Source organism: Oculina patagonica, chromosome 10 (assembly GCF_052425735.1).
Source record: "Oculina patagonica isolate OP01 chromosome 10, crgOcupat, whole genome shotgun sequence".
Taxonomy (NCBI): Eukaryota; Metazoa; Cnidaria; class Anthozoa; order Scleractinia; family Oculinidae; genus Oculina; species Oculina patagonica.
Window position 1 is genome coordinate 13,480,322 of NC_135767.1, and position 18,385 is coordinate 13,498,706.

The 18,385-nt window shown below is 37.6% G+C and overlaps 1 protein-coding gene across 2 annotated transcripts; it reads right to left on the minus strand.

Moving 5' to 3' along the window:
- Positions 1–3,324: 3,324 nt before the first annotated feature.
- On the minus strand, positions 3,325–16,844 carry LOC144629068 (uncharacterized). 2 transcript variants are annotated; one of them, XM_078487240.1, is made up of 7 exons: positions 16,756–16,844; positions 13,035–13,172; positions 11,566–11,795; positions 10,990–11,059; positions 9,575–9,982; positions 8,833–9,018; positions 3,325–5,040 (listed from the first exon to the last, which is right to left on the minus strand). In XM_078487240.1, the coding sequence occupies exons 2-7, from the start codon at positions 13,168–13,170 to the stop codon at positions 4,799–4,801; spliced, it is 1,272 nt and encodes a 423-aa protein (XP_078343366.1). In that variant the 5' UTR covers positions 13,171–13,172; positions 16,756–16,844; the 3' UTR covers positions 3,325–4,798. The 2 variants fall into 2 exon arrangements, with proteins under 2 accessions (XP_078343366.1, XP_078343365.1); XM_078487239.1 differs by lacking the exon at positions 16,756–16,844 and adding an exon at positions 15,000–15,280.
- Between the last annotated feature and the right edge of the window lie 1,541 nt (positions 16,845–18,385).

An 18,385-nucleotide genomic window follows, 5' to 3' on the forward strand; every position in this document is an offset into this window, starting at 1 on the left:
CAGCGTGTGTTTGTTTGTTTTTTGTTAGTTATCTGCTTGGAGTTTTCCCTGCTTTCTATGTTTTTTGTATTTTTTTTTACTTAACGTCAGTGAAACTCGATGATCTCGTTTGTAGAAGGCATCTAGCAACACTTCTTTTGGCCGCTTCGATTTATTTTTTCAAACTGAATTACTCTGTTTCTTTTTATTTATTTAGACAACTCAGCTTTAATCGGATTACCATAAAACGGGCAGAACTTGCGGGATCCCGAAGGTGACACCAAGGCATGTGAGAATATTTAAAACCCAATGGCTTTAACAATAGCCTCTTTAAATGTCAGGGGACTCAGGGATAACACGAAACGTAGAGAGGTGTTTAATTGGTTACGAAGAAAACAATTCTCAATTTATATGCTACAAGAACACTGCATCGAGCAATCAAATGATCTCTGGGCTGCAGAATGGGGCTACAAAACAATTTTTAGCACCTACAGTAGTAACAGAGCAGGAGTATGTATACTTTTCAACACTAATTTCAACTTGCAAATTCAAAGGCTCTCTGTTCACTGTCTGTTGATCCGTTAGGACGTTTCATTATATGTGACATCAAAGCAAATGAAAGGTGTTTTACCGTTGGCAACATTTACGCTTCAAATGAAGACAAACCAGAGTTCTTTCAGGATTTCTTTAATCACCTATCAGATTTTGACTGTGCAGATATAATCTTAGGAGGAGACTTCAATCTTGTACTCGATATAGAAACAGACAAAAAAGGCGACGTCGCTAAAACGCACCAACATAGTTTAAAAGTTGTTGAAGAGTTCTGCCAAAAACTAGATCTGACAGACGTTTGGAGGATCTTAAATCCAGATAGCTATAGATACACATGGAGACGGCGGCGTCCAAATGTTCATTGCAGATTGGATTTTTTCTTAGTAAGTCAAAGCTTAGTTGGAAACACTATCCTTGCAAATATCATGACAGGTTACAAAACAGACCATTCGATGATTACATAAAGCTTATCACTACATTCAAATCCAAGGGGACCGGGTTTTTGGAAATTAAATACATCCTTTCTAACTGAAATCGATTATATCAACCAAATTAAATAAACCATTTCGGTTACTCTTGAAGAATACAAAAATGATGACTCAGTAAACCCCGCATTACTTTGGGAAATGGTAAAACTCATAGTGCGCGAGAAATCGCTCCATTACGCAAAGACTAAGAAAAACATGACTAAACAGCGGGAGCTAGAAATAGAAGAAACAATTGCCAAACTTGAAGAGAAAATTGATAATTTACATATTAATAACCAAGACACGCAATACTTACACCTCGAACAGCAATTGGATGAACAAAAGAGTGAGCTTGAGAGAATAATAGAATTTCGCACCAAAGGTGCAATCCTAAGATCAAAAACTAAATGATACAACGAAGGAGAGAAAAACACGACATATTTCTTAAATCTTGAAAAACGTCAATACAAACAATAAGCCAACTTAAAACAAATGATAACGATTTTGCTACCACCGATGACGAGATATTAACTGAATGTGTGACCTTCTACAAAAATTTGTATACATCTAAAGTAAATGTTCTAGATCCAAAGGACATTTCTTTTTTTTTCTCGCAAGAGAACGATACAGTTCTCACAGAATTAAGATGAACAGAAAACCTGCGAAGGATATCTAACAGAAAAAGAATGCCTAGAGGCCCTTCGAAGTATGGAACCGAACAAGACTCCGGGAAGCGACGGACTGCCAGCTGAATTTTATAAAGTTTTTTGGAAAGAAATATCTACTACCCTCATCAGAGCGCTTAACTATTCATACGAATCTGGACAGCTATCAACAACCCAAAGAAGAGGCATTATCAAACTGATTCCTAAGAAAGATGCAGAGCCTTTTTTATTTAAAAATTGGAGACCCTTAACACTTCTTAACTGTGATTACAAAATAGAAGCAAAATCAATCGCGAACCGCATTAAAATTGTGCTCCCAGAGGAAAACTCTTCGATATTTCGGATTTGGCGATGGCGTCATTAACTGGATGAATATCTTTTACGGTAATGTGGAAAGTTGCGTTTTAAACAACGGATGGGCGAGCAACTGCTTTGAAATTCAAAGAGGAGTAAGACAGGGATGCCCTCTCTCACCCTATCTTTTCGTTCTGTCTGTTGAAGTACTAGCTAAAGCAATCCGAGAAAACAAAAATATCAAAGGCATCCTTGTCAACCAAAATGAAATCAAACACTGACAAGGACAATATAATATTTCCAGAAAGGAATTTCAAATGGCCAAAATATAAAGTTACATCCTAAGGTGTACGAATTTCAGTTGACCATGAAGCGACCATAATGTTATTATAAACAACGATTAGCTAAAGTTCGGAATGTCCTTGACTGCTGGAAATACCGCAGACTTACACTAATTGGCAAAATAACAGTATTGAAAAGTCTAGCGGCCTCTCAACTTGTCTCCGTGCTATCTCCGCTACGTACAGATTTAAATGCAATCAAAGAAGCGAATAAACTGTTCTATACATTTTTATGGAATGGAAAAGGTGACAAAATCAAACGAGATGTGATGATTAACGACTATCCTCACGAGGGTCTTAAAATGATAGATATTCAGTCTTTCAGTAAGTTCCTAAAAGTCACTTGAATTAAGAAATACCTTGACACTGAAAACCAAGGAAAATGGAAACTTTTCTTTGACTTAGAACTAGGAACATTTGGAGGAAAAATAGCCCTCACAGGAAACCTCAACAAGAAAGATATAACCAGCACTGCAAAAGCTTCAAATAGTTTTATAAAAGAAGTTTTGACAATCTGGTCAGAAACAAATTTTGAAGACAATATAATTTCTGAGAAACAATTTCTTGATCAATCCTTATGGTATAACTCGCTAATTAGAATCGATAACCGCCCTATTTTCTACAAAGAATGGTTTAACAAGGGCATCAAAAAAGTGAAACATTTGAAAGATGACTTAAACAACTTCCTGTCTTTAGATGAACTAAGAACTAAATACAATATCAATGGGTGTCCTTTAAGATATTACGGCCTGGTATCTACAATCAAGTCTACCTGGAACACGCACAAATGTAATTTTGTAAACTTCTCTATTAAGTTAATGACAACACAAAGTGCAACCCGACTTGCATATTCTAAACTCGTTGCCGAAAAATCAACTGCTCCAACCCAAAGCCAGCAGAAATGGATGAATGAATGTGACATCACAAATGCTGAAGATATTGAATGGCAAGAGACGTACCAGCTAGCTTCGAAGTGCACAAAAAGCACCAGTCTGAAAGAGTTTCAATTTAAATTTTTGCACCGAAGAATATCAACAAACGATTTCTTGTATAAAATAGGAATTAACAATGACTCTAAATGCCCTAAAACGGAATCCTTCTGGGCCGATGTGACATCACGGCTGACGCAGTGCAAAATTAATCTAAACAACAATTCATTGGAGTACACTGTTGCTATGGGTTTAACACCAGATTCATCTCAATATTACAATCAAATCAATTTCTGTTGCCTTCTTGCCAGACACTTTATTTGGCTTTGCCATACAAAAGAAACTATCCCCCACATAGATGGTTTTCGGCGATATCTTAAACTTGCATATGACACAGAACAGATAACAAAAACCACTACTCCGAAGAAATGAGAACTTTTGAACAATTTCATTTAAGAAGGTCAAATAACCAAAGAAAACTCTTGTATCCCCTGACATTCCACTTTCTACCCCCACTTGCCTTGGAAATGTCACCAACAGCCCTACATTTTTCTGCCACCATATAGATTTCGTCCTTTTTTCCTGCGCCTTTATCGTTTTTGTGCTTATTATTTTCTTATGGCTAAGTGATGTAGAGATTTGTAATACATCGTTTCTTTTTGTTTCATTTATATATTTACCTTGTTATTTTTTCCCTTTCTTGTGTGTATTGTATTGTTGTTAGCATTGTTGTAAGCATAAATAAACAAAAATTAAAAAAAAAAGTCTAGAGAGCCGCCTAGAAGCTAGAGTTGCTTTCGATTCTCGCCTCGGTCAACTCTTAAACTTCTTTCATGTTCTCCAAACTTTTCTCGGGCACCATAACGGGTAAAGTCTGTATTCGAGCTAAGTGGCTCATCAGGCAGCTATATCCCTGTTTCAATAGCATAAAGCGACTAGGAGTATTTCTACTTCCCCTGGATGGAATGCTAGTCCATCGCAGGGTTACCCAAAAGCATTAAATTCGCCGGTACCCATTTATACACCTGAGAGGAGAGAGGCAATACGAAAGTAAAGTGTCTTACCCAAGAACACAACGCAGTGCCCTTGCCCGCTGGGCTCGAACACGGACCGCTCGATCCGGAGTCCAGCGAACTATTCATTAGGGCAACCCACTTTTCACCATAGCTCGAGAGTGCGCTAAAACATTAACTAATTCTTAAATCAAAGTTTGCTTCTAGGCCCCTTGACTTATTGCGACCAGTTGGGAGGCGCGTTGTTTTAATGGTTAGCGCGCCGGACTCCCGATTAAACGGTCCGGGGTCGAGGCTGGCTGAGGTGGCTGTGTTGTGTTCTTGGAAAAGACACTTTACTCTCATAGCGCCTCTCTCCCCCCAGGTGTATAAATGGGTACCGGCGAAATAATGCTGGGGGAAGGGGTGTACCCTGCGATGGACTAGCATTTCATCCAAGGGGGGAGTACAGATATTCCTAGCCGCTTAATGCTATTGAAACCGGGATAAGCTCCGGTGGTATGGGCCCCTTGGCTCGAGGCTTCCTTTCTTATTGCATTGCGACCAGTTACTGATAGTTCAGGAACACGCACTTTCACACTCGCATATATAACTCCAGCTATTGCTGCACTCAACAGTAGTCCACTTCTTGTAAAAAGAATCAGAGTGGGTGTATAACACAACACAGTCTCTATTCTTCTCAATGTTGTATTCCTGTGGGTAACCTGACATCCAGTTAAAAAATGTGGCGTCATCTTTATTCCATTTCCATCGATACACGCCCTCGGTAGCCCCGTCAGTCAGACCAATGTAGTATCTCCCTGCAAAAGAGATTCGATATATCCCTTCATTTCAAGGTCCTTCCCTGCGTTAGTTAACGTGCTTATATCGCCTTTGCGTTTGTGAATGAACCCCTATTGAGTGACCATTCAAATGAAAGCAATTGAGCAGTACTTTCATGTGGAACTGTTAATTATGCTGTACGAGGTGGTTCTAACTTTTTAGTCTGGGGATGTATCCCAAGTGTTTGACCATTCAAAGAAAAGCTATTAAGTAGTACTTTAATGTGATATTGTTTGTGATATTGCCTGTCGGCTCGTGATTTACAGGGGGGGGGGGGGGAGTCTCTAAGGAAAATATTGGTTCAATCATCACTGCCAGTATGACGTCACGCTTCGCATGAGTGATATTAAAGATGGCGGGCAAGCGTCAATCGAGAAACGAGTCAAGAATGTGGTATTTTACTCCGTTACCTTCCTTCACAAGTCAATAATACAGAGCTGTTAGCGAATGCAACCGTCTCTCTTCTGCTATTTTTTGGTAGATAAGACGTTTTATTCATTTTTTTAAATCAACAGAAATACCTCCGCAAAGTGTAGAATGATCGATGAAATCTGTAAACAGGTCAAGTTTTCGAGGGTCCTTGCACAGCGAATTTAACATTTATTGTAACAGAAATAGGAGGTTTGGCACGGGATGTACGGTTATTGATGTACGTGCAGTATCAGACTTTCAGCATTCGTGGATCTTCATGTCTTTCCCCTTAAAGGTGAAAATCGGAGCAATCAAGAGGAAAAAGGCGCTACACGGTAATTCCAGTTGGTCACCCATCCAGGTGTTAACCTTGCGCGACAGGACTTAACTTCAGCCAGGTCGGATGGAGTCTGCGCTTCCATTGGGTATTATAGAAAAACAATACAGAATAACTTTACTCAATTAATCTACTTTATTAATCGGTAATTTTTTACTACTTGTCTTGCGGCAACGAATTTGAACTCATGTATATTTCGCACAACACGTTTTTCCTCGTTCAAACCACAATGAAAGCGCTTGTGCAATTAAAGCTGGCCAAAGTTAAGGCTTGCCGGGCGGGGTTAACTCTTGGATGGGTGCCCGACTCGAAATACCCCGTGTTGAAAGCTTTTCTTTTTCTTTTTTTTTTCCAGGAGGTATGCAATTAATGAAATCTAAGAGTCGTCCCGGCAAGGAAAGCCCCAAAATACAACAGAACTGCACAGATACCAACAGTAGTACATTATGATAAGCCAATGAATGCGAATAAAAATATATGGAAAAAGAATTCTACATCGGATCGCGAAGCAGCGATCGGCGTTGTTGACATGTTCTGGATAAAAATTATACCTTTGCACTCGAACGAAAAGACATGAAGTTCGGCTAACTCAAGCGACACGGAAGGCCCCGGAGATTAATCGTTAATATTCAAGGAGTAAAACCTCCTATTATGAAGCGGATTTGAGAAACATGTTTGGGTAAAAAGGTGGATGTTTTTGATGGACTTCGCTTGACCCGAAAGCAAAATGGCGGTCCCGCCTATTTCCCGTTCAAGAGTTAAAAATAATAACCAAATTACAGGAAAACGGGCGCTACAAAACAGAAACAGATCATACACACAGAAAGTTAAGGCATCAAACCTAACTACTGGGAAAGAATTAGCGAACAATACCGATATAAGCACTCGAAATACCCCGTGTTGAAAGCTTTTCTTTTTCTTTTTTTTTTCCAGGAGGTATGCAATTAATGAAATTTAAGAGTCGTCCCGGCAAGGAAAGCCCCAAAATACAACAGAACTGCACAGATACCAACAGTAGTACATTATAATAACCCAATGAATGCGAATAAAAATATATGGAAAAAGAATTCTACATCGGATCGCGAAGCAGCGATCGGCGTTGTTGACATGTTCTGGATAAAAATTATACCTTTGCACTCGAACGGAAAGACATGAAGTTTGGCTAACTCAAGCGACACGGAAGGCTCCGGAGATTAATCGTTAATATTCAAGGAGTAAAACCTTCTATTATGAAGCGGATTTGAGAAACATGTTTGGGTGAAAAGGTGGATGTTTTTGATGGACTTCGCTTGACCCGAAAGCAAAATGGCGGTCCCGCCTATTTCCCGTTCAAGAGTTAAAAATAATAACCAAATTACAGGAAAACGAGCACTACAAAACAGAAACAGATCATACACTCAGAAAGTTAAGGCATCAAACCTAACTACTGGGAAATAATTAGCGAACAATACCGATATAAGCACTAATAATACGCCTTTCTGGACCTCTGCTGTGTCGTACTCGCGATTTAATCCCGCTCATCTGACAAAACCGAGGGAATCGCTCGCGCGTTTCCATGTTTGACGTCATACTGGCAGTGATGAGTCAGTCACGAATAAACAACTGGAAACAATAGAGTCACCTCCTCCCCCCCACCCCTGCTATGGAAAAAGTTTGTTAAAGAAAAAGGAATCTATTTTATATTTCGTGATCAAATGGCTTTTTCTCATTAAGTTCTTCGGATAACGCGGTAAAAGCTGGCAAACCAATCACAGCGGCTAAAAGAATTAAACACAGGTCCAGCTCCACACACAAAATCTGCGAATCGACTCGACAAAAACGCTAAAAGTTCTCCAAAGCTACAAAAGTCATAGGAAAGAAAAGGAAAAAGGCAAACTGTCACGGTAAAAAATGTATTCAACGATTTTAAAGTTCTTTGACGTGGAAATCTAACAAATTATGACCGGAGTCATTCATCGCGAAAGTTAAAAACTACACGAAAACTTTGCAAGTTTTAACAAACTTTACCGACTGACAAAGGGATTGGAAATAAAGGTTAGTTCCACAAACTCTGCTTTAGAAATTTGTTATGAATTGATATATTTCTTTTTTTTTCGCTTTTGTCGAATAACAGACTGGCAGAAAGCAATGAAAGCACATAAAACTAAAATTATAATTCAAGCGCGTACAAGGACTCAGGTTATCAAAATAAATCAAGAATGCTTTCAAAGCGACAATTTGATGCAGTCTTAACCCTATCCAGACTGGGCTTTTTTGGCCTATGTAACTTCCAGAATATTTAAGCAATCACAATGAAACTTATAGGATGTATTGTATGTTCAAACATCTTTTTTTGGTATACGTAACGTGGGATATGGACGTCACGTCACGTGACAATTACATCATGATGTTAAAACAGCCGTCATCTTGGATCCGCCATCTTGGACTTCAAAATGTTTCCAAAATGCCAGAGAACCACCCAAAATTACTGCATAAAATTACTGTCATAAGTAAATTACGCTAAGTAAATTCAAAGGATCTTGCATCTACATCTTTACCAAAAATTAATGTTTTATACAAAGTAAAATACTAGAGTGTAGCTTTTCAAATGCAAAGTAGTTAACAGTAGTGTGCAAAACAAATTGGCTTATACTTTTAGTCTGTAGATGAAACGTTAGTGACTGTCTATTATGTGTGGTCATTTTTTTTTATTTGCAGCACAAAGAACACTACTTACAAAACGAAAACATATACTACCTACAAAACTACTTACAAGACAATACTTATACTACACTACTTATTGCACAATACTTGTGGTCAATGATCGGTTCAGTTGGCGAGGGCCATGAGGCAAAAGGGATTTTGAAGTCGTTTTCCCCAAGCCACTCCCGTGCCCTTTGTAAGTTGAAAGATTAAGATCCTGAAACGCGGAGGAATATGTTGCGGGAACAAAACCACAGCTGGGACGTGCCCCCGCAGCATGCCCCTTTGTATATGAAAGCACCTTAGTGTTAAGGTCACAATGGTGCATTAAAGAACACACCTGCTTGGGGAGCCAGGCTAACAAGGTGGTCGTTATCAGCGCTGGAAGGAATCTTGACCAGCTTTCCCGGGACGTTGCTAGACGTTTTATAGCCCGCGCACTGTTGGTGTGCTTTCGATCTCGTTAGAGAGGCGGTAAAGTATTTGATGCATCCAGTTCTGTATTGTTGCCAGCCGTTGATGCAGTCTAAAATTAAAGAAGTAAAACTGAGATAAGTCTATACCTGTTACATGCTTGTTTGCTCAAGCCCATGATTTTGTGTCATTGCTTTGAAAACAGATAAGAGACATTAAGTGTGGCGAGTCTCAGTCAACTTCGCTTAGGAAAAGTTAAAGTTTTTTACGTTCGCAATAAACGCACATTCAGGAGGAAGTGGTAAACTGCAGAACCGCAAATTAATGGGGATATTTTGCCGTTCATAGGAGAATAACCGATTTGCATAGCATCTCTGTTATAAGTACTGTATCACATGCTAGTTGTCTTATGCGTGAGAGTGTAAGAACGCAATGTTGTCCTTGAAACCTTCTAGAATGAAAATTGTTTATAATCTAAAGTACAACAATTTTCTTTGTGCCCGGATCATTTCACCGTCGCTTTTACCAACTACGAGCTACGAGGATAGTTGTCAACACGTGGTAAGTTAGACAGTCAGTCGCAACAATAGAGATACGCAGTCTGATAAGTGAGCAAAGTTGTCATTTTGGATTTAATAAGCAAAGGGAAGCAGCAAACTGTTCCATACCTGCCACTTGTGCAACTGACGAAGACGCTAATAAGTTAGTCGATGATGACGGCATTTGCATAGGTGATGTCATGGAATTTATTTCCGACGTCATTATCGGTGACGTAGAGGCATCTAAAATAGCTGATGACGTCATCGGTAAGGTGTCTGAAAGCGCTGTTGGTAACGTAGGTGATGTCACTAGGTATATTGCTGACGCCATCATCGGTGACGTAGAAACATCTAAAATAGCTGGCGACGTCATCGGTAACGTGGCTGAAAGCGCTGTTGGTGATGTCACTGGGTATATTGCTGACGCCATCATCGGTGACGTAGAGACATCTAAAACAGGTGACGATGTCATCGGTAATTCGACAATAGAGGACGAAGAGGGGGCCAACAGAGCTGGTGACGTCATCGATGATGTTTCTGCGGAATCGGATGGAAGGTGAATATTTATAAGTAGTTTTATAATGGTCTAGATATTAGTTTGCGTGCTTGAATTATATGGCGAGTTTAGGAGAATTAGACGCTTGTGTCTTTTTTATAAAATAATTTCGCCCCAATTAAACTGTATTTAGCTCAGGACATAAGAAAAAATCTCGCGTTTGATTAAAAGGGGAAGGACTATGCCCGCAGCTCGTGCAGTAGCACGATTTTTTATGTGTAGTCAAAATAACACTTGGCTACCGTTTCTATTGTAATAAAATGTGAATTCTACACATCTTTTTGAAGATGGATTACTTGTGAGTAACAAGCCTCCATCGAAGCAAGCTGCAATGCAGTTACTTAGATTGTTTTGACTTTGATTGATACCATGAATACAAGCCCCGGATGGGTTACTCCCTATAATGTCCTATACGGGGAGGCTCCGCCCGAAAGAGGTACCTTTTTCATGCTTTAGATATATAAAAGGGTAGGGATTTCACAAGTTAAAGTATTTGAAAGGGTAGGGAAATTGGTCATTTAGGTATTTAAAGGGCCTTCTATAAAAACATTTCAAACAGACGCACCTTATGGCGCACCTGTTTAAGGTATATGTCATGTCTTTTCGGTATATGAAAGGGGTACCTTTTTTGAGTAAAAGGTATAAGAAATGGGTGCGTTTTCTGTCAAAATGATATATAAAAGGGTAAGGGGTTGGGCATAGGTGCGGAGTCTCACTCATCCAAAACATTTTTTTTGAGTGCCACCCCCCCAAAAGGCAGGCTTCAAGTTACGTTAATTTCGCTCAGGGAAAATTATTACTGGTAGACACTCCCGTAAGAAAACATACCCTGAATGTGCTCTCTGATTGACAAAAGGCGCATTTATAATAAAAATATGAAATAGAAATAAGTAGATTTTGTTTTTTTCTTTTTCCATTTTTCGTTTTCATTTTTTTTTTCATTTTTCATTTATTTTTTTTTTCACAACAGCTTTTCTACTTAACTAACCTTCAGTTGTAGATGCAGCAGGATTTTGAACGTCGTCTATAATGCCTGAGGGACGATCTTGTCCCTGCAACTATATATATTAACAAATTAATTAACCTTCGGACGTACAAACAAAACCATTCCCCACCTTGGTACAAGAGAAGGGGGCGGGGGAGGGGAGGGGAGGGGAGGGGAGGTTAAAAACCTTCAGGGTGTGGTGGCACCCCCTCCCCCCCAAGGGTTAAATCCGTAGATAGGTTATTGAGGTTTCGGTTATTTAGTTATTGTCTCTTGCAGGGAGGAAAACATACATGTAATTCTGTGAGATTTACAGATGGAACTACGAGAAACTTATTGTCGGTTGAGTGCTGGCAATGTATATATTTGAGTGATACACTGTGGAATTTCACACCATTGACTTGCGTTGTTATTTCATTCAAAACCGCACCAGTTTAGTTACTATTTTCATATCCCTGCAAAATCCTGCCCCTCCCCCCCCCCCCCCCTCGAACACCCCGCCTCTTCAATCGGCCTCTTAAAGGCCAGTATTAATCACATTTTTCTCCTCATCAAGATCAAGTTAACTTCATCTCTTACCTCGTTTAACAATACGACTGGTTCGTGATAAGAGAACCCATCGCGAAATGTAAGTGCGTGACCAGATAACGACTGGGTCACGTCATTCAGCTGACAAATGTGACGCAAACCCGAATCGAAGAGTTGAAAGTTGAATGACGCACATTTAGAACACGACAGACATTTATGCAAACAATCCAGTTCGGAGAAGACCAAATACGTAGATATCACATGACCTTCTAGAACTGCACCTATTGGAAAAAAAAAAAGGAATGCACTTCTTTCAAGGCAGAGTGGCCCAGTGGTTAGGGCATTGTTTTGCAATCCGGAGTTCCCGGGTTCAAATCTTCGACCCTGCCACTAGATATATTTGTGTTTGATGCTCTCAAATTCAACTCCTCTACGCAGAAACAAAAATCTTTTCGACACGTTAGAAGGTCAACGAAGATTGTGGGTTCAGAACTGCTGTCAAAGTACCATATCTATTATTACCGTTTAGGAAAGGTGCTTCCCTACCAGAACCTTATGGGGCGAATTTGACGGTACGACGTTGCTGATGATTATCGCATGCGACACGCTTGCACCATGACTACAACACGAGTCGCTTCCTGTAAATCAACCTACAGCATCCTGACGACAGATGCTCGCGCTTGTACATGGTTAGCATGTCGTATGACTTTTGTACTGGGTAAATCGGCCCTATATATAAAATTTCTACTTCGTTTGGATTGAAGGACGTCTTTAGTGATCCAGTTTTCTTATGATCTGTGGTCTAAACAAAGTCTAAAAACGTCCCTACCCTCTTCAATTTTTTTATCCGACTCAGCTTTTTTATTATAATTGTTTGTTATTGAAAAAGATGGAACGAACAAAAACCAACAGGCGTTACTTTCACTTCGGACGTGGTTGAAACGTCTGTAAGATATGGCTCTAGCTTGTCTGCGTTTTAATACGAACTCAAGCCAAATTTTTTAAGCCTCAGTGCCCTAGGTCCATACTGGAAAGATCATTTACCTTGCAGGATTTATTTTGCAAGTTCCCTTCAGGATAGTTCGACGATGGAGGAAAAACAACGATATTCGAACAACACAGGTTGGGAATGCAACAAAATAATGAAAAATAAATAGTAAAAAAGCGTCTCCTGCTGTCTTTTTTTTTTTTATAAATCCGGACGAGAAATATTTGTTTTTGTAATGTATTGTCAGCAGTTTGTTAGGTATGCGCAATAAAGGGCGCGACCCTGATCTTGTTATGGGTCGTCATATTGAAATGTGGTTGTGTGTGGCATGTGTTTGTATTCGGCTTTATCGGACCTTTTGGAAACCATCTGTAGCTTTCTCGGTATTAAACAGTTTTTTTACTTGGCCTTATCATGTAGAATAAGTTCTCGTTCACCTTTCCCAAGTTTTTTTTCCTGAAAGTTTGATTGTCCAAGTTTTACTGTCAATTCACCCGCCAGAACAGAATCAACACCTAAATTTGTCACTTACCTTGCTTGACTTCACGAAAAAAAGCAAACCGTTTGCCTTCTTCCCTTTGAATTCCCAGTTCACTTCCAAAAGAGGTTTTTTCTCCAATAAACCTTAGAAACATGAAGAGGCATAGAGCAATTTCCAGTTCCTTCATTGCTGCGTGAAAAACATTAACATTGACATGAAGTTTCCTTTAGGTTTCATGTGTTTACAGTGTTAGAGGATAAATAACAGATGAATGCAATCAAAATGCAAATTAACGTCGATCGATGTTTGAAACATTTTTTTGACGGCATACTACAAAAGAAAATGGTGTTTTCATTCTCAGACGAGAGTTCTTTCCTCAGACATCCTGAAACAAGCTGTGATCACTACAATCAGTTCCACAAAGGCTTTTAGTGTTTACAGCATTCTATCTACATTTCTCTGCATGAAGCCATCAGAGAAAAGGATAGGAAGTTGATGGAACTGAACAATAAATTTATTTTTTAACTCTCTCGGAGTCAATCGGCAGTGCCAATATTTAGTGTTAGTATATACCACACAATTGAATATTGCTCTTCGTGCACTCTGATTGGTCAACTCGGAGGTCATTAGCAAGGTACTATTCACCTGCAAGCAGCTAAAGAGAAACAAAATAGCTTCCCGTGTATCTTTGGTTTTCGATAGTATTGTTCTAGTCCGCTTGTTATTCAACTTGTGTAGTATATACTAAAACAGTTATTCACCTCAGTTTCGGTGAATGTGGTGGATATTTACCCCGACACTTCCACCAATTGTTAAACATCACATTCTGTTGCTCTATTACAAAGTTCTAGAAAACTCCAATTTATTCAATATTATGTTAGCATTTGTTTTAAGAACAGTTCTAATTAACGGTTTGCTAAAAAGCTAGCTTTAGTAGAAAAAATATACTTCTACTTTTCATCAACTAATATACTGAGTACTTATAATATATTATTAATGTTGTCCGACGTTTCGATGTTGCTAATATCAGTATTAAGGGAGAAGTGATAGATTCGTTGCAGTGTGAAAGTTAATCAGTGAAAAATATAACAGGAATTTTTTTTTCTTGCACGGATAAAATCAGTTTGACTATTGGCTTAAAATCTCAAAAGATCCTAAACATATAACAGACATTTTTCCTGTGTTTCGATGTGTTGTCAAGTAAATAGTTTCCCACGGATTGCGGATTAGTTTGCACGTTAAGAGTTGAATTATTGGTTTGTTGGCTCATTGTTCACTTATTTACATTCACACCTAGGTAAAACCAAATCTGTTTCATAGACAATGATGTTATCAACATCGAAATGTAAGAAAGCCTTTTTTATTAGTTATTATACTAACAACAGAAAATAATGTTTTTCGATAATTCTCCCTTTCACATTCGGTGAATTCACCCTTTTCACATTCTTTTTTTCCGGCCGAATATGACTACTTCTACCAATTTTAGGGAGGTTTTCAGCGTTTGTTTACATTTTTTCTATCTGTTTTTTTTTATGAACTTTAAGCCAACAGGACAATGTATATGGTTTTAAATTGATCAAAACAATTGATGTATTTTTTTTTACCATGCGACGATATCCAACGACGCCGAATTCAATTTTGCTTTTCAAAATTGTAGACGTTGACAAATCCCAAATAAAATACAAAACAACTGGTTTTTTTAACTTTTTTCTCCCAATGTTTTTCTCCTGGGCGTTTAGATAAAATCGGCATCGAGGTTGAGGCTGGAATGTTATTGCTTCATTGAGGAAACTTGTCAAATTTCGACAGGATTTTCTTTAATTCGCTGCGACGCAAAAACATATCCAACGCGTCTCTGGCGGCTGAAGTGTGCCACAGTCTTTTTTTAATAATGAATTTTGAATTTTACTTCTTGTGTAAAAAAAGTATTCTTCGAAAAAAGACAAATCAATGGAAGTTTTGGAAATAACAGCAATATAGTTATATACCCAAATAAATTTTAACAGACACGCTCACCTTTATCATTCGCTGGTTTAGATTACCATGCTGTCTTGCCAATAAAGTTATGTATTTCAATCTTTCATCCCATTCTTATATATCATGATGTTGAATAAGCACTGACAATTCCATTCTTTTTTTAGTCTCCCGCAGCCGGAAAACCTTTTTGGTGGACTGTTTTGCTTACTGATTTCGTCACATGATCAAATTCTAGCGCTGTGATTGCCTATACGGACATTGGAAAAAAAGAGGCCACCTCCCGGACTTTTCAATTTTCCGTAACTCAAGCAGATTGTACATCCGCCAGTAGCTAGGTGAAATAAACTTGATGCTTTTGCTTACATTAATTTGGTCGGATGCCGAAACATCAAACGTTGGACATGTACGTTTCAAGAATTTACACAATCTCCATTCTTCCGGCCGAATATGGCTTTGAAATATTAAAGTTTTGACACAATTACGTTGGTAAATAGCTACATTTAATATAATTGAACAACAGAATAGATAATGTATTTAATTTCATGTCTGGCATTGAAAGAGTACATTCATTTCACATTTCCATCAAGATGAATGTATGCAACAAAAACTCAATAAACATGTATTGGGAAGATTTGTGTTGTGAAGCAAAAACGAACTAAAATTTCAGTGTTTTATTCTGGCTTCTGTTGAACTATAGTTATAAACACAAAAGATAAACAACTCATTAAAATTTTGGTCTCCATAGACAAAGGCGGCAAAGCTTAAAGAAAATGCGAACAACCTGCTAATTGACCGACTGAAATTTTTAATTTTCCTTCTTTGTGTTAAGTTAAAGTTTTATATACAAATCGATAAGAAGAGAAATGATTTAAAATAAATTGATATGTTGGTTTAGCCGAAAAATATACATTACACCATGCACGCGAGTTGTGCAAACTGGTTGAAAACGAATTCGTGTTCAGATCAGGGATTTTCAGTTAAAACAAACGATTCCCGAAAACAATAAAACTGTTAATTGCTGCCTAAAATTCTTAATTTTTCACTTTCTATTATTTTGCGTTCTTTTTCTTTGTTATGAAAAGTTTGTGTTTGACTTTCGTCGGCAAAATACGAAAAAAAAATAAATAAATAAACGCAATAAAACAAGAAATGTAAATTTCACGCTTAAAATAACAATAAGATTTTAAAATGGATTTTTTTATTTCCCAGCGTACTGTTTTAAATGTTAAAAGTTTGAATGCTGATTAAACGGAAGTGTTGAAAAAGAAAACTTTGGTGTTTTGCCCTGTTCAAAAGAATAATTATTTCTTTCGTCGCGGGGCATTTCTGGTACTGATGTTTGGTTGAAAAATGCTTTAAAAAAGGTCTTCCTCCCAGGAGCGAAATACTTTATAAAAATTCAAATGATGTAGAAATTTAATTTGCTTAAAAACTAGGAAGATTCGAGAAAACGTCCCTCTGGTTGAATACTAATTATGAATTATAGACAATTTGTGCAATATTCTAAAAAAATTTCCTGGTATGCGCCTTAAACATATATTGAAACAGCGAACATTTCACGGCAAAACAGGTAAATTAGATTTAAAAATAAAAACGTATATAAACTGGTAGATTCTGTGATCTGTATATTCTCGGTTAACTTAGTCGCGTTGCAATTACTGATCGTAATTTTAAGGATTTCGCTTTAACTTTCATCGCAAACATCTCACGACAGATAACCTAAATACTAAGCACGCCTCAAAACAGTAACATAACATTTTTCGTGCATGCCGATTTCAAAATTATTTCTACTTACTTCAATTTCAGGAACTCGTCTTTGCGTTGTCATAGTTCGACCAACAAAAAGCTGTCACAGTGTAAAAGTTTCGAAATATCCCAATGCCGTCATTGTCTTTTTCTGGAATATGCACTTAATTAAGTCACCTTTATATTCCAGCTAATAGCTTTGTTTTAGCGAGTGTTTATGGCAAACGCCCGTAAAACCAAAATAACAATACAAATAACTTGTAACTTTATACCTCGGAGTTTCGCTGTATTGGCTTAAATATCTTGGTCATTTCTTTAATGTTTAAAAAATAATACAATTTAACGTTTAAAAATAATAAAATTTAGTTCCTCGCCATGTCTAAAAAACTGTATGGCGCCGATGCAAGTGCAAATATAGTAAAACAGAGGTGTTAACTTAAAGTATATTTTCTCTAATGTTTGTCTGTGTTTTTTGTAAACGTCGCCAGGCAGCTGTCGACTTCAGATTTAAATGGACCCGGCGAAAGAAGCAAACGTTAGCTTGTTAGCTTAGGCCTTTTACTCCCAAACGTAAACCCCAAATCAATTATTTATACCAAACTGAAAATATACGTTTTTATTGTTACCTAGCACTATCTGCAATTAGTAGAATTCTACTTGTATACTAATGCAAATGCTGCAAACTGAATGACTGAGCTATAGTTCACTATTACCTAAAGCCATTAGCTAAAGTTTGGTACTAGTTCATATGTTTGTAAATTACTGGAGAACATTGTTAAATTTTAAGGAAAATGAGTTAAAATTTAACTAAAACAATTAGATAATTCGCTCGTAAAATTTTTGAGGTGATAGTTGATGAGCCAGAGGCCGAACCTCGAATCAATTATCCCCTAATAGATCGTTTTCACCCCAAAAACAAGATCGTTTCTCTTGCATTAAGGAGGCTCGATGTAGTTTTTTTAGCCGAAGGGTGGTTGTTTTGAAAATTAAAATAACCTAGGAAACCAATGTTCGATTTTTGCCAAAATACACCATAACGATCAAATATAACCAAATTTTAATTTTTTACCTGTCACTTAGTCACAACGGTTACCATAGCAACGATTGACGTTTTCTTTTGTTCTCAAACAAACTTGATTTTCTCGAAATCTAGATTGACTCTTGGTGTTTAATTTTTGGTATGTTAAAGTTTAGTAAATTGACTAACTGTTGACGAAATTTTAGAAAAATCTGTAAGAGCGTTTTCAAGTAAATCAGGAATGAAATTTTCAGAAAAACACCGTTTCGATATAAAATAGGTCCTTTAAAATTGTTTCGTATTATTTGAGCACAGTTACTATCACTGAAATATAAATACTTACACCATCAAAGACCATTAACTAAAAGCAAAAGTCTTTTTGCTTTAATTTGTTAAAATATATCGACTGCCGATTGTAAGAAATTATAAGAAAATACCAAAAACTTCATTCTTGATTTACTCTAAAACGCTCTTACAGATTTTCCTAAAATTTTGTGAACAGGTAGTAAATCTACTATACTTAAACATATCAAAAAATAAACACCAAGAGTCAATCTAGATTTCGAGAAAATCAAGCTTGTTTGAGAACAAAAGAAAACGTCAATGGTTGCTATGGAAACCTTTGTGACAAAGTGACGGGTAAAAAATAAAAATTTGGTCA

Bases quoted from the DNA above. Each gene is read 5' to 3' on its own strand.
- LOC144629068 (XM_078487240.1), bottom strand. From the start codon at position 13,170: ATGAAGGAACTGGAAATTGCTCTATGCCTCTTCATGTTTCTAAGGTTT. The intron at 11,796-13,034 runs GTAAGTGACAAA...TTTTTCCAATAG, and splicing joins TTTTCGTGAAGTCAAGCAAG to GTGCAGTTCTAGAAGGTCAT. The intron at 9,019-9,574 runs GTATGGAACAGT...CTTTAATTTTAG, and splicing joins GTCAGTTGCACAAGTGGCAG to ACTGCATCAACGGCTGGCAA.